Source organism: Netta rufina, assembly GCF_964035555.1.
Source record: "Netta rufina genome assembly, chromosome: 13".
NCBI classification, from domain to species: Eukaryota; Metazoa; Chordata; class Aves; order Anseriformes; family Anatidae; genus Netta; species Netta rufina.
In genome coordinates, this window is record NC_140136.1 from 7,845,146 (window position 1) to 7,861,454 (window position 16,309).

A 16,309-nucleotide genomic window follows, 5' to 3' on the forward strand; every position below is an offset into this window, starting at 1 on the left:
AATCCTTTAGCAATTATCCTTGCTGATATTACTTACTGCTTGGATTTAGCTCACACAAATCTAACAAGAAAGGGCACTGTTCTTTCAGTTTTAAGGCTGGCAGTTTGTTCTTGCTACAACTTATAAATGGTGCCATTAAAGAGCCTACAGATATTCCTTTATAAATTCCCCTGGGTGGCTGTTTGTTAGGATTAGAATATAGGCCTCTAACATCACAGACAACAGTAGAAGGGTAAAATATGTCTTATATTCAAGAGTTATGGTTTCTTTTCATATTATTTTTTATTCTCCCTTTAGATACCACCTTCACTATGAAATATTAATTGATATTTGTGAGAGATTTCGGAAACAGCTGTTGTTTTGTTCAGGACTTTTGGGAAGACTGCTTGTCTCTAATCAATTGACTATTTCCTCAGCATTCATTCTGTGAGGTCCCTAGGCAAAGACAGTAAGATTGGATGATCATTGTATGCTATATTTTCAAGTGGAAAAAGTACTAAAAGCTTGTTGATTTCAATGAAAGTTTCAGGTTATGCTCAGGTGTAATATGTAAAAATAAAAATAAATAAATAATAAAGTAGCCCCGGCTGCTTACAGCAGAAATTCTTCCATTTCTAACTTTCTGTTGTGAAAAGAGTAAACGGCTGGTATAATCTTGCAGTTTTGATGATCTGCTTGCTTTGTTTGGTAGGGTGAAGCCTATAATGCCAGCAATGATAATCCAGGTTGCAAAAGCAGACTCTGAAATATTGGCCCCTGAGGCTGCTGTGGAGCAAGCATATGGCAGCAGAGACCATTTGCGCCCCGGGGAAAGGGTACAGTTGAATCAGCTGCCCAGCAGTACTCTAGTGGCTGATTCATGAGAAAGCTGTATTGACATCAGCTCCACAGGCAAATGGTTATCTGTATTCATGAAGAAACACTATGTGCTGCAGATTCAGCAACTAAACAAAGACAAAGGTACCAATTCAGGGGAGGGGTGACAGAAAAAAAATGGACTCTGAATTGGAACTGAATCCTATATTCCCAAATGTCAAGAGTGTCCATCAAAGAAAAGTTTAACTCAGGCCACCTGAATTTACAGTGCTTGAGGAGTATTGGTATCCAGTGTTGTAAAGCTAAACCTTCTGTGTTATCAGAATGATATAATTTACACTAACACAAATTTCTACAAGAATACTGCTACATGGAATATAATTTTCTAACCTAGAACTTTCTACTTTGTGGTTAGAACTTCCTACATTTCCCACAAGCAAATAAATAGAGAACAAGTGCCAGTCCATAGTTCTGTGGCATTTCACAGAGTCCCAGTCTGGCAGAAATCTTTACTGGTGTACCACTCATCTATCTCTTTTCCACTCAGGCATTATCCACTGGCCAGCAAATGGGCTCATGTCACAAGCACAGCTGTCTGGAAAAATGAAATGGCATGTGTTCAAAAACAACAATATAAAAACCCTATCATTGTTTTAAACATTTTTCTTCAAGATTCAGAATTTGGAAAAATTGAGAAAAATCCTTGTGAAGAGTGGATTTCATGTTTTGACCAAAAGAGGAAGTATCAGAAGCCTAAGCCGAAGATTTATTTTCACAAAAATCACAGAACAGAAGTACGACCATCAGCTCAATATGTACAATGCAACCACAAGATAGAATTTCAGATGCAGAATACCAGGAATAAACTGACTACATGAAGCCAAGAATCATCTGAAAAAATGATTGTAGGACAGATTCTTGTACATTTCAACAGACTAGAGAAGCATGTACCAAAGAATACTAAAATTCTCTCTGCTCTGGCATCACATGATAAACATACAGCTATGTCTGTCTGTCTTTCCTCATCCTCTGAAACCAGAGCACCACCAGAAGATGTGTTCCTCTACAGGGAACTCCAAAAGGAGTAGTGACTTTGATTCTGATTCAAATGGCTTTTCCTGATGAGTTAATGGAAAGAAAAAGGCAAGTTCTGTCAAAAGCCATTATACATTTATAGCTCCATACTTTGCACTGGTAATTTAGGGTATATTTCTAAGAACAAGACTGTCTTCAGAACTTGAACATTCAAGTACTTGCTGCCATCAGTACTAGGTATTTTGAACAATTGCATTAATTTTAACAATTTTGTATGAAGCCAGTGAAATAGCTTGGTATATTCAGGACAATATATAGGTTGGTAAAACTAAAGGGTAGTATTACAAATCCCTAAAGACAAACACCATAACTTCATCCACAGTCCTCAAGCTCATAATGGTCATTTAAAAACAATAAAAAGGTTATGACGTTTTTGATTAGACCTCATGAGGAATGGAGAGTACAAAAAAAAAAAAAGCAAATACTTTGAAATATGTTTTTACAAGCCAGACTGTCATGCTATTGAATATATCTTAACCAATTACCTAAGGTTACTTACAACCTCTTTTTTGCAATCATCTCAGTCACGCAGAATGTACAGGTTTTAAACACATGCAACACTCCCTAAAGAGATCCTAATGTAAAATGCTCTTCAGGAACACAGTCCATGAAGTTGATTATGCACAAGATGAACAAGTAGAGGAACAGGACGACACGAGGATATACATTTTCCAACAGCTGTTACATTGTTGTACATATTTTACAACATCTGCTGCTTTTTTCCTTAGCTTTTGCACTCCCTTTGCATTTACCCTTTGGGCTAATTTGTAGTTGACCCCAGTAATACAGTCCTTTTACGCTACAATTTTGTGACAAACTATCATTGATTTAACAGTCATGCTCAGTGCCTTAAAAATCAATAAATACATAGAGAAAAAAAAAAAAAAGAGTAAGAGTGTGGTGGATCTTGATAACATTTCAGGTCAGGTTTTTATCACAACTTCCCGATTTATCAAGTTGTTTTATCACTATTCATATCAGACATTGCATGTTGATTTCATATTCAGCAGATTTTGTGCTTTTTGCAAGCATTTTGTAAAAGAAATAATGTCTTTGGGAGAATGGGAAAGAAAAACTATGCTGTGTACACTGTGCTTCTGCTGTACAAAGCTAGATGAAATAACTGTTCTGCTGTTGAAGAAACAACAACAAATGATAGAATGATTTCTTATTTACAGTAGTGTAATCAAGGGTAGTTCAAAGAAAAACATTGCTAAGTAGAAGTGCTTGTTTCAAAATTGGAAATTGATATTCTGACTCAACCGAAAACCTAAACTCTTTCTAATAAAGATATTCTTGCCAAGTAAATAATTTTCATGAAAGCATTTAAGGACAGAAATATTGTTCTTAGCTTTTTCACTTTGTTAAAATTTTCAGGTGTTAAAGGCAAAAGCATTTCTAGAGCAATAGCACACAATGACACTCATGTTATGACTTCTTTTTTCTGACTGACAGGGAAATTCTTAGTATTTGGAGATTATTGAAGTTTGGCTGTTTACCTTAATTCAGGCAAACTATGAGATAATTCTCTTTGCTTATGGCTTTTGTTCCTTTTCCATCTGTACCCTTTCTTATTTCACTAATACGTTTGTCACTCTGCTTCTGTCTTTCCATCCTTCAACATGATGCCAGCTGTCTAAACACCCTTGTCTTCAATAAGAAGAAAATCAAGAAATTTCACTCCTCATTCCTCTTTTCTATTTTCCTCTTAATCTTACTCTTAATTCCTGAGGGGGAAAAAAGAAAAGAAAAAAAAGAAAAAAAAAAAAAAGAAAAAAAGAAAAGATCTCAAAACTATACTGTTCAGAAGACAATATCCACTCTCGCTCCCGTTATCACCTCTGCAGCATGTTTTCGGGGAATTCATCAACCTGCGTATAGCCAAGAAACCAACACAGAAACAGAACATAATGTGGTGGGTTGTTGTTTTGTGTATGTTTTTTTTTTTTTTTTTCTTTTTTCCTTTCTTTCTTTAAATAGGCTACAGGACCAGTTCTACCTACCTTCATGAATCCTATCTTTTAAGATTGCTCATTTATTTGCATAGCATGCAAATAATATGGGGTTCTTCCTCCTAGAAGCTTAGTAGAATGTGTTTCTAAAAGGTTGTTAACTGGGTTTCATTCCCAGTGCGTCCCTTTACATCTCTAAGTGATTATACAAGATTTACGGACAAATTGAATTATTTCCTGTTTTTGAAATTAAGTGCTGTTGCAATGAAGTGATTCCATAATTTTTTTTTTTATATATTTTTTTTAATCTTTAATTCCTTAAAAAAATTAACATCAGAATTAAAAGACAGTTTCAGCAAAGAATATATTCCCCAAATACACCATTAGCTTTCACAAGCAAATTCATCATTTTGAAGTTGGGAGAGAGGTTTACAATGCTAGATTAAAAAGGAGTTACGGGAAAAAAAAAAAAAAAAAGAAAAAGGAACACAAGGATGAAATAACAGAAAATTCAATTTAGTTCTCAAAACATTTTCTGGAATGTGTTCCTCTAGCTCCTCAAAGAGAGAAATAAATTATTTCAAAATAACTCTGAATACAGTGACGATACACACCACACAGTACATGTGTGGGTGTGTGTTCTGTGAAGACAGCTGAAAAGTGAGCATCATTCCTACTGGAGATATCACAGTGTAATGCTAATCATCTTTGCACCAAGTAGTGGGAGTAAAGCCATGCTAATCCATTTTTGTCTTAGTAGGGAAGCAAGATTTTCTAGATTTCACTGATAGATAACAGAAATGAAGCAGGCTGGATTATGGCCATATGAGTGTGATAATCTTATACGTAGGCATAAACACACATATCAGAAGATTTGTAGATGTTTGTATACAGTTTTTACATCCCCATAGTTCACATTCATGTTCTAGATATTCACACGGAAATACCACTGACACATTCATCTCTTCTAGCAAGAAAGTAAGACCAATAACTGCTGTATCATGGAGAATGCACCCATTAGAAAAAGTGTATTGTGTTAGAACTTCAATATTATGTTACAGAATGATGACACATTAATTTGGTCATCTTTATTTTATGCACTTCTTGCTACAGAGGTCCAAAAATAAAATGCCTCATACTGCATCCTCATTACATAAGTACTATATATATATATAGTGTATGAGTTCCTCTTCAGTTTCAGAGCAGTCAGACCTGGTGTGGCATTTTGAAGAAAGAAGAGGTTTAGTAAAACTTTGTTTTATCCTGAATAAGAACACTGCCTAGTAATGGCTGTGTTGTAGAAATGTCAAGGCTGAAATTAGCAGTGGGTGGAGATCTCTTTAAGGGGAATTAAGTAAGTGGATGATGGAAATGAAATATTTTTATTGTGGAAAAAGAAATAAAATTCCTTGAACTCCAAAAGGAGACAAGAGATTTTTGCTTTTTTTTTTTTTTTTTTTTTTAATAAGTAATACTGAAGTAATTTTAAGAGGACTAACAGAACTTAACATTGAAATAATTTCCAGAGCATCATTTAATACAGCTCTTGATTTTTGTACCTGTGGGTCAAAGGAAGAAGGCAAAATAAAAAAGTAATAGCAAAATTGGTAAAGGGATAACCTTCTAATTGTCAGCTTTCCAGTGTTGAATTTTCTTCCGTCAGGAATTAAGAGCAGGGCTTCACTGCACAGATTTTGCAGTTATTCATGATCCCAGCAATGCAATGGCACACATTCTCTGAATTTTGATATGACAGTTCAGAATTTGGTTTGTTTTTCTAGGAAAGAGCAGGAGTATTTATTTTTTTATTTCTTTGTATTCAGTGAAGTAGCTTAAAAACATACTCCCCAAGAAATAACATACAAAGAAGGTGCAAGGATCAGGGATAGTCAAGCATAAATGTGCAAATATGCATAGTTTCAGTGATAAGAGAAGGTTGTAAGAGACGGGAAAGATTAGAACCGGGAAAACTTGGTTGTAGAAGATGTTTGCTTTTTTTCTCATCCTCTTCACAATGAATGTTCCTCAGGTAAGGGTCATGCCTTTGCTAAGAATCATAAAATATTACTCATATATACAGGTATAATTTATTTTATGATCAGAAATCATCTTTGTCTGCATGTGTTTTGTTGTTCTTTTTCCTAGAATACCAAACAAGTTCCTTTTAATTTCCCTCACTCCTTCTCCTACATCCTCCTTTTTTCCTCTCTTTTTTTTTTTTTTTTTTCTCATATTTATTTATTTATTTTACTTAATTAAGCCATTTGCTTGCCTAGAGCTTGGCAAAAATATCTCCTGAAAGCAGGTCCACATCATGTTTGTGTGGATGTATAATTAAAAGTAACTTCAGAAATGAATACCGTGTTTTGGTAAATGAACTGACATGCAAGCTTGAATATTCACATATCAGTTTCAGCACAAGCAATTCAATTCAACCAAGATATGAAAATTTAGAGGAGAAGTCTAGATAAAAAAATGAAACCTCCACCATCACAGTTGAGCCAGCACACCATGCTTATATTTGAAAATGTCCTGGTACAAGTCACTGTACTGAACATGAGGAAGAGGGTGATTCTGGCTCCTCTTTTTAACTACTGTAAGGCAGAATGGTGTTTTCAAAAAATTTGCTATGGTGCTGTTTTATTTTCCAAAGTATCTTGGCAGTCCTTCAACTAACTTGCTTTCAAAGAGATAACCAAATTGCTGAAAAGCACGTTATCCTCAACCTAATACTAAAAACCATTAGAATTTACTTTGCATTTCATGGTCAGACTTTGATGTCTTTACTCAGTAAACTTTTATATTCCCCCAAAATTGGCTCTTTTGGCTGATGGGTTTACTTCTCTTTTACTTTTGTGACACCCAAAGGAGGAACAACCGCATGTATCAGTACAGACTGGGGGACGACCTGATGAAGAGGAGCTCTGAAGGGAAGGACCTGGGGGTTCTGGTGGACGACAGGTTGACCATGAGCCAGCAGTGTGCCCTCATGGCTAAGAGGGCCAATGGGATCCTGGTGTGCATTAAAAGGAGTGTGGCCAGCAGGTCAAGGGAGGTGATCCTCCCCTTCTACTGTGCCCTGGTCAGGCCTCACCTGGAGTACTGTGTCCATTTCTGGGCTCCCCAGTACAAAAAAGACAGGGATCTCCTGGAAAGAGTCGAGTGGACGGTCACAAAGATGATACGGGGCCTGGAGCATCTTCCTTATGAAGAAAGGCTGAGAGACTTGGGTCTGTTCAGCCTGGAGAAAAGAAGACTGAGAAGGGATCTCATCATGTGTATAAATATCTGAGGTGTGGGAGACAGAGGGACTTGGCCAACCTCTTTTCAGTGGTTTGCAGGGACAAGACAAGGAGTAATGGTCACAAGATGGAGCACAGGAAGTTCCACACCAACATGCGAAAGAACTTCTGCACTGTGAGGGTGATGGAGCACTGGAACAGGCTGCCCAGGGAGGTTGTGGAGTCTCCTCTGGAGACATTTAAGGCCCTTCTGGATGCCTACCTGGGCAGCCTGCTCTAAGGAACCTGCTTTGGCAGGAGGGTTGGACCCAATGATCTTTTGAGGTCCCTTCCAACCCCTTCAATTCTGTGATTCTGTAAAGATAATCTGCACTGGATATGTGTGTATCAGCAAGGACTGAGAACCTAAGTAAATAAAATTGTTCTTCTGTAAGTACATATTTATCCATTTACAAATACAGAACCAGGGACTTTGCAAAAATATATATATAAATAAATAAATAAAAGAAAGAAAGAAAAATAAACTAATATATTAATCCATCAGGAAATAGATTCACAGTAATCCGACAACATGAATAAATATAAGTAAAATGTATTAAGAAGATTATTTCCTACTCCCCCCTCCCCCCTTCACAGACTTAATTTTGCTTTTCATCATCTTTTTCTGTCTCTATTTTCCCCTTCCACATTCCCCGCAAATCATATGGTTAATTGGTTAAGTCCACTCTAGAGTCTAACCATCAACTCCCAGACACAGCATCTTTCATTTCAATGTTTTTGGCTGATTACAGTTGCACTTAGAGGAAAACAAATAAGTATGTATCAACATACTGCAAGTGCTACATCTGTGTATGAAAATACACAAACAGATAATTAAACATCAACAAAATATCAATAGGATTAAAGTGTCATGTTGGAACAAATCTTGATAAATCCTCCTCAATAACAATATTCTAACTACAGCATCATAAGGGGAATATAAATTTAGCCCATTAAAGCGCTGTTGGACAAAGAGAGACACATTAATACATCTGTTAGTCATTTTCGTACTACTAAGGGATTCTACTATTGTGTTACAGATGAAAACGTAGGCCAAGAAGAGGTTTGAAAGTATGCAAATTAATGTTAACAACATAATAAATATCTTATTGTTCAACAACAGCTCAACAGCATACTGGCATACTTTACATTGTAAGTAATCAAAATTTGTCGATGTTTAGACATACATACATACCTACGACAGACATCTCTGGAACTGTGGCATGATATGGACCTTCAACAAACTCTGGGGCATTATCATTGATGTCCTGAACCTTTATAATAAATTCTGAAGGGGGCTCCAGAGGTTTGTTTGTGTCCCTGTCGACTGCTTGAGCTGTTAAAGTGTACTCAGCTTTTTCCTCACGGTCAAGCCTTTTCATTGCATGAATGTCTCCAGTCTTGTCATTGATCACAAAGATTGTTCCAGCTCCATCTCCTGACAGGATATACTTGATTTTACTGCTGCCAGGATCCAAGTCGGTATGTAACTAAAAGGAAAAATAAGTATTTTAGAGATAGAAATTTTATACCCCCCTCCCCCGGCACACATTGATCTAACTATACATTTTCTCAAGCTATTCTTTTGTACTTCAATCTTAGTTCCAGTGATCTGTATCTCAGCTTGAATATACAAGGAGAGTAGGGATTTGTATGCATACTAATCAAAAGTGAATGTAATCATAGGCATAATTAGACTTTCTATTTAAAAAGCAGCTGTTATATATATATTTTAAATCCCTGTTCTAAAATGTCTTCAGAACTATTATCAGCCAAAATGAACAAGCACAAAATGTCCTTAACCTATTAGATTAAAGGGTGAATGAAGGATTAACAATACACATATTTTAATTTAGATGTTTATTTTTAGGTATTGCTTTCAGCTTGTTTTCAGGTGACTGAAAATGGCTTAACGCTGGCATCTATGTAAATGTTTTAATGGACAGCAGCCCTAGACTTTTAGAACTATGTCATAACTCAACTGTTAGCTGAACTTAAATGTTTCTAAGATTTCCCCTGAAATACTTTTGAAGCAATAAAGCAATTTCTGCTTTTAAGCAGAAATATAAGAAAAACTCCTATGTACATCTTCCTATTTTCCTATATGAGAAAAAAAAAATCATCAGAAAAAAAAAATCATCAGAAAAAAAAAAAAATTTGTACTTGGCTTTTCAAAAAGCAAGACAGAATTATAATAACCTGAAACAGTATAGGAAAACCAGATAGTCTTTACTTTGATATTATTTTTTGTTGTTGTTATTGTTAATTAAAGGCCTGAAGTGAAGAACACTGGAGACAAATAAAAGACTTCCATTGATTTTTTGTAGGCTCAAAGCCAAGTCCTAAATATCAGATTATCTCCAATAATTTTTAATTTGCAAGTGTGCCAACTGTTGGACCAAATGTATTCATGCCAACAGAAAAAAAAAAAAAAAAAAAAAAAAAAAAAAGATAATAATTTAAGTATACAATAATAATGCTTTACATGCTATTTACTGTTAAATCTAACACTTTGAATATGAACAACAGGAACAAGTGAATGCATCATTAAAAATGTACCTTGCATTTATTACTATTTCTCTATTCCTCACAAAATGTAGTCTAAAGCAAATATGTACAACTTGTTTAGGATGACTTACAACTACTACTCAACTTGTTCCTATTTGCTTATTTTCGTGCAAACAGCTCAACAGAAATTGTAGCTGGTTATGCATTTTACTGTTCGATGGATAGCACCGGTTGCCATGGCCTAGCAGTACTGTCATTTGATATAAGAGCTTGCATGGAGATATTAAAATAGGTGTGGAAAAAGGGCTTGTACACTTGGCTACAGCCAAGCCACAAGTAGATTTTATGTCATACCATAAGTAGGCTTTGCAGGTTCTTCAGCACTTACAGTCACATCTGCTCACATCTGCAAATTGGCTGTTCAGGAACAAGAGCTTAGAAAGCTCTTTAACAGCACCTTACCAAAGGGAATTTTTAATTGTTGCAATGAGCACAGCAGACAATGGCAGCTAGGTCTGATTTTCCAGTTGATCTGATATATACATGCAAAATCCTGGGCCGTCACTGTTTTGGCTGTTCTGCAATAATAGCAGAATTCCCATCCTGAAGGTATAACTTCATTTGTGTTTTGCTGGACAATACGTTATTACCATATCATCTATTACCACACCATCATTTCAACAACTTTTTAAAAGCAGTTTAATTGCCTGTGAATATGAATGACTCAATGAAGTTTATTCTTCCTACCACATGAACACAGATGTTAAGCTATAGCTGAGTCCTCTTTCCAAAAACTTTTTTGTTTTTCTTATTGTAGTTGCTATCACTTTTTACGTGAGAACAATCAGCACAATCTAAGTTATGTTAATTTAAATAAAACACATTCTCCTGCTGGTTGGTACTGCAGCTTTTAAAGGTATATTAAATATATAGATATATAAATATATAAAGATATATTAAATATATAGATACATATATCTTAAAAATTATTGTCCTTATGAGCAGGATTACACTTGATCTAGGTATCAGCAACATAAACACTTATTTCCAGGGTTCCAGAACCTGTCAAGATCAATCCAGAACCTGTTTGTGTTTTAAACAGATTGTTTATGTTTTAAGCATCCGTTTGATCCCTAGATAAAATCCATATGTTATTAACATCACATATGAGGGTTTTGGCAGAATATTCTTAGCTGAATTACAGTGGTATCATACCTCAACATTGCTTTACTGAGTTCCGTGTATCCTGACACTTATACACATCTCCAGTTCACCCAAGTTCACAAAATGTTACAGTGAAAAACTGTACTGAATTTCTAAGGTGGCACTGGCTGGATAGAACAGATATCCCACACTAATATTTGAAGTTCTCCAATTTACTATTTGCTGGTAAGTCAGAGAGGCTGTCAGTATAGTCTCTGGTGCAAGTTTTACCCATATTATCCAACAGAGATTATGGTTCATAAACCAGTTCTGGGATAAATTAATGTAAAGTTATAAAGCCTTTGCAGTGCTAGTAAGATACTGACAGTTAAAATGAAAAAATGTATATGATTGGTATTAATTTCTTCTTCTAGTAAGTTAAAGTCCCTAGTATCAAAAGAAATAGTGTAGTGGTTTTACCGTGCTGGGCAGCTAAACCCCACAACCGCTCTCTCACTCCCCCTCCCTTAGATAAGGAGGGGGAGAAGTAAAGCAAAGAACAACTCACGGGTTGAGATAAGGATAATTTAATTAAAGGGAAATAATTATAATAATTAAATAAAGACTACCATGAACTAAACAATTTAACTAAGGGGAAATAAAAGGGAAAGGGGAAAAGGGAGGAAAACAAACAAACAAAATAAATGAAAGCGATATGGAAGTGCAGAGGAAAGAAATTACTCTCTACTTCCCACAAATGAGCGATGATTGACCACGTCCTTGAAGCAAGGCCTCAACGCACGCAGCCGGTGTTCGAGAGGAGGACCGACGTCTTCTCAACGAGAGCCCACCCCTCCCCTCTTCTTCCTGTTTCCACCTTTTATTGCTGAGTGTGACACCACATGGTATGGAATATCCCTTTGATTGGTTTAGGTCAGCTGCCCTAGCGATGTTTCTCTCCTCACTTTTTTGCCCACCCCCTAGGAGGGTTAGAGAAAGGCCCAATGCTGTGCCACTGCTGCTCAGCAGTAGACACAACACTGGTGTGATAACACTGCTGTTCCAGCTACAAGTACAGAGTACGGCACTGAATGGGCTGCTGCCGGGAAAGTTAACATTCCAGCCAGACCCAGTACAACCTCCACCCCTTATTCCATAACATTTGTGTCACACTCAGATCCCCATACTTTAGCATACAAGCATTCTCATCATTATCCCTTGTCCTTTAACAGGACAAGGATTTAACAGGACAGGATTAATAGGCAGATGTATCTTTTCATTCCATAGGTCTTTCTTGGAAAATGTTCATAAGAACTGTTGATGATTAGGTCTTCATCTGCCAAAGTGGCCACTCAAGGCAGGCGGAGTTGGATGTCTGGACACCAGCACCAGCTTAGCTGAAGTCCTTGTTGCACTGCCCGGCTCCTTGCAAAGTTGACCTGTCGTTGATCCTACAGCATCTTCCTACAACATATAACTTAGATTATAGATTAGTTTTCTCTCAATGTCAAATCTCCTTGAGGCACACACTTGATATCCCCATTCTTTTGCATGACCCACCAGGTATACCCTGGTCCTTGGGCGAAGACAATCCCACGAGTGGGTTTGCCTTTTCCCGAGGCAGGAGCAACCCACACTGCCTTCCCCATCCACCTTCCTATATGCACTACGGGAACCTTAGCTCCTTTCACAGTGTGTAGGGGTTTTGTTTCGGCAGGACCAGCACGGCTGTCAGACCCCCTATTGTTAACTAGCCAAGTGGCTTCTGGTAGATTTGTGTCCCATTGTTTCCACGTCCCAGCACCTAATGCTCGTAACATAGTCTTTAACAGTCCATTGTACCTCTCAACCTTCCCAGAGGCTTGTGGGTGGTAAGGGATGTGGTACACCCACTCAATACCATGCCTCTTTGCCCAGGAGGTAACAAGATTGTTTCGGAAATGACTCCCATTGTCAGACTCAATTCTCTCTGGTGTACCATGACGCCACAATACTTGTCTTTCCAGGCCCAAGATAGTGTTTCGGGCTGTGGCATGGTTTACAGGGTATGTTTCCAGCCACCCAGTAGTTGCTTCTACCATGGTGAGTATGTACCGTTTGCCTTGGCGAGTTTTTGGGAGTGGTCCGATATAGTCAATTTGCCAGGCCTCACCATATTGAAACCCTAACCATCTCCCCCTGTTCCAGGGAGATTTTACCTTCATGGCTTTCTTGATTGCAGCACAGGTCTCACACTCATGGGTAACCTGTGTGATGGCCTCAATGGTCAAGTCCACCCCTCGATCACGAGCCCATCTGTAAGTGGCATCTCTCCCCAGATGTCCTGATGTTTCATGGGCCCATCGAGCTACAAACAGCTCACCCTTACGTTCCCAGTCTAGGTCCACCTGAGCCACTTCAATTTTCGAAGCTCGATCCACTTCTTTGTTGTTCTTATGTTCTTCAGTAGTGCGACTCTTGGGCATGTGGGCATCTACATGACGTACTTTAACATCCAGGTTTTCTACCCGGGCAGCAATATCTTGCCACAGGGTAGCAGCCCAGATAGGCTTACCTCTGCGCTGCCAGTTGCTCTCTTTCCATTGCTGCAGCCACCCCCACAGAGCATTTGCCACCATCCATGAGTCAGTATAAAGATACAATACTGGCCAATTTTCTCTTTCGGCGATATCTAGGGCTAGTTGTATGGCTTTTACTTCTGCATACTGACTCGACTCACCTTCCCCTTCCATGGCTTCCACAACTCGTCGTATGGGATTCCACACAGCAGCTTTCCATTTCCGATGGCTCCCTATCACACGGCAGGATCCGTCAGTAAACAACGCATACTGCTTTCTGTCTTCTGGCAACTCATTGTATGGTGGTGCCTCTTCAGCACGGGTTACCTCTTCTGTTGGCACTCCGAAATCTCTGCCTTCCGGCCAGTCCATAATCTCTTCCAGGATTCCTGGGCGATTGGGTTTTCCCATTCGAGCCCGCTGTGTAATTAACGCTATCCACTTACTCCATGTAGCATCAGTTGCATGGTGTGTAGTGGGAATTTTCTCTTTGAACATCCAATGTAACACAGGTAGCCGCGGTGCCAAGAGGAGCTGTGCCTCTGTACCCACAACTTCTGAAGCAGCTCGAACACCCTCATATGCTGTGAGTATTTCCTTTTCAGTTGGGGTGTAATTGGCTTCTGATCCTCGATAGCCCCGACTCCAGAAGCCCAGAGGTCGACCTCGAGTTTCTTCTGGGGTTTTCTGCCAAAGGCTCCAGGTGAGCCCATGCTCCCCAGCTGCAGTGTACAGTATATTTTGCACAGCTGGTCCAGTACGGACAGGCCCAAGGGCTACTGCACGAGCTATTTCTTGTTTGATTTGTTCAAATGCCTGTTGTTGCTCAGGGCCCCACTCAAAATAGTTTCTCTTTCGAGTCACTCGATATAGAGGACTCACAAGCTGACTATAGCCTGGCACATGCATTCTCCAGAATCCCACGAGGCCTAGGAAAGCTTGCGTTTCCTTTTTGCTAGTTGGCGGAGACATTGCTGTTATTTTATTGATCACATCCATTGGAATATGGCGACGTCCATCCTGCCATTTTACCCCCAAGAACTGGATTTCCTGTGTAGGCCCCTTGACCTTGCTCTTTTTAATGGCAAAACCAGCTTTCAGGAGAATTTGGATTATTTTCTTCCCTTTCTCAAAAACTTCTTCTGCTGTGATGCCCCACACGAGGATGTCGTCAATGTACTGAAGATGCTCAGGAGCTCCCCCTTGCTCCAGTGCAGACTGGATCAGTCCATGGCAAATGGTAGGGCTGTGTTTCCACCCCTGGGGCAGCCGATTCCAGGTGTATTGGATGCCCCTCCAAGTGAAAGCAAACTGCGGCCTGCATGCTGCTGCTAAAGGGATGGAGAAAAATGCATTAGCAATATCAATTGTGGCATACCACTTGGCTGCCTTTGACTCTAGTTCGTACTGAAGCTCTAGCATGTCTGGCACTGCAGCACTCAGTGGTGGCGTGACTTCATTCAGGCCTCGATAGTCCACTGTTAGCCTCCACTCGCCATTAGACTTTCGTACTGGCCATATAGGACTATTAAAGGGTGAGCGAGTCTTGCTGATTACTCCCTGACTCTCCAGTCGGTGAACCAACTCATGGATGGGAATCAGGGAGTCTCGGTTGGTGCGATATTGCCGTCGGTGCACCGTCGTGGTAGCAATTGGTACCTGTTGTTCTTCAACCTTCAGCAATCCTACAACAGAAGGGTCTTCTGAAAGGCCAGGCAGGGTAGACAGCTGCCTAATCTTCTCTGTGCTCAAAGCAGCTATGCCAAAAGCCCACCGGTATCCTTTTGGATCCTTGAAGTACCCTCTCTTGAGATAGTCTATGCCAAGGATGCACGGAGCCTCTGGGCCAGTCACAATGGGATGCTTTTGCCACTCATTCCCAGTTAGACTCACTTCAGCTTCCAGTACAGATAGTTGTTGGGATCCCCCTGTCACTCCAGAGATACAAGTGAGTTCTGTCCCTTGGTAGCCTGATGGCATTATGGTACATTGTGCGCCAGTGTCCACTAAAGCTTTGTATTCCTGTGGTTCTGATGTTCCAGGCCATCGGATCCACACAGTCCAATAAATCCGGTTATCCCTCTCCTCTACCTGGCCAGAGGCAGGGCCCCTCTAGTCCTGGCTGGAGCGTCTGCCACTTAATTCTTGCAAATGCACAAATTCTGGCAAATGAGAGGTAGAGGTCCCTTCATCGTGGTCAAGAATAACATCAGCTCTTCTACTGCCTCTGGGGTACTGCCCAATAGAAACTGGAGCAGCATTTCTCTTAGGAGCCCCTCTTCTTGCTGCTGTATTTCCTTTCAGTTCACGTACCCGAGCAGCTAGGGTTGAAGTAGGTACACCATCCCATTTCCTCATATCTTCCCCATGGTCACGCAGATAAAACCACAAGGTGCCACGTGGTGTACGTCTTGGGTACTCTCTCTCTTGAGCAGGCGAATGCTGATTCTTAGTGGCTGAAGTATCACTCTGTCTAGATGAGGGGGAATATACTTTCTCCACAAGCTTGTCAAGTCCTTTAGACAATTTCTCCACAGCTGAGACACAGGACTGTAGTGGAGCAGAGAGATTGTCTTCATATTTTTGAAGTTGGCAGGAGACATCATACATTGTTGGTCCCATCCCCTCATCCCAGTGAATTGCTGCCAGGGTACTGGCATGTGCTGCTGGTGCACTCCGCACAAATTTACGCCACATGGATGTTGTGCACTGGACTTCATCGGGGTCTTGAGGTGTCTGGGCATTGTCCAAATCACTATAAATCATCTCCTGCACAGCTAATTCCCGCAGATGTTGGAGACCTTTATCCACAGTGGTCCACTTGCCTATGTGATATACAATATCTTCCTTATGGGGATATCTTTCTTTGATAGCTGCCAGGAGTCGTCTCCAGAGGCTGAGGGCCTGTGCTCCTCTCCCGATTACTTTGTCGATTACCCTTTCTCTAGAGAGGGAT

General features: G+C 39.5%; 1 protein-coding gene across 1 annotated transcript in view; it reads right to left on the bottom strand.

Annotated features, from left to right (window-relative positions):
- Window positions 1-16,309, bottom strand: part of CDH8 (cadherin 8) — a gene marked incomplete at both ends in the record, with an annotated part of 134,421 nt that overhangs the window by 79,144 nt on the left and 38,968 nt on the right. Inside the window, one exon of the mRNA XM_084294406.1 lies at window positions 8,340-8,634. Coding sequence (XP_084150532.1) covers window positions 8,340-8,634 — 295 coding nt within the window. The remainder of the gene's footprint in view (window positions 1-8,339; window positions 8,635-16,309) is intronic.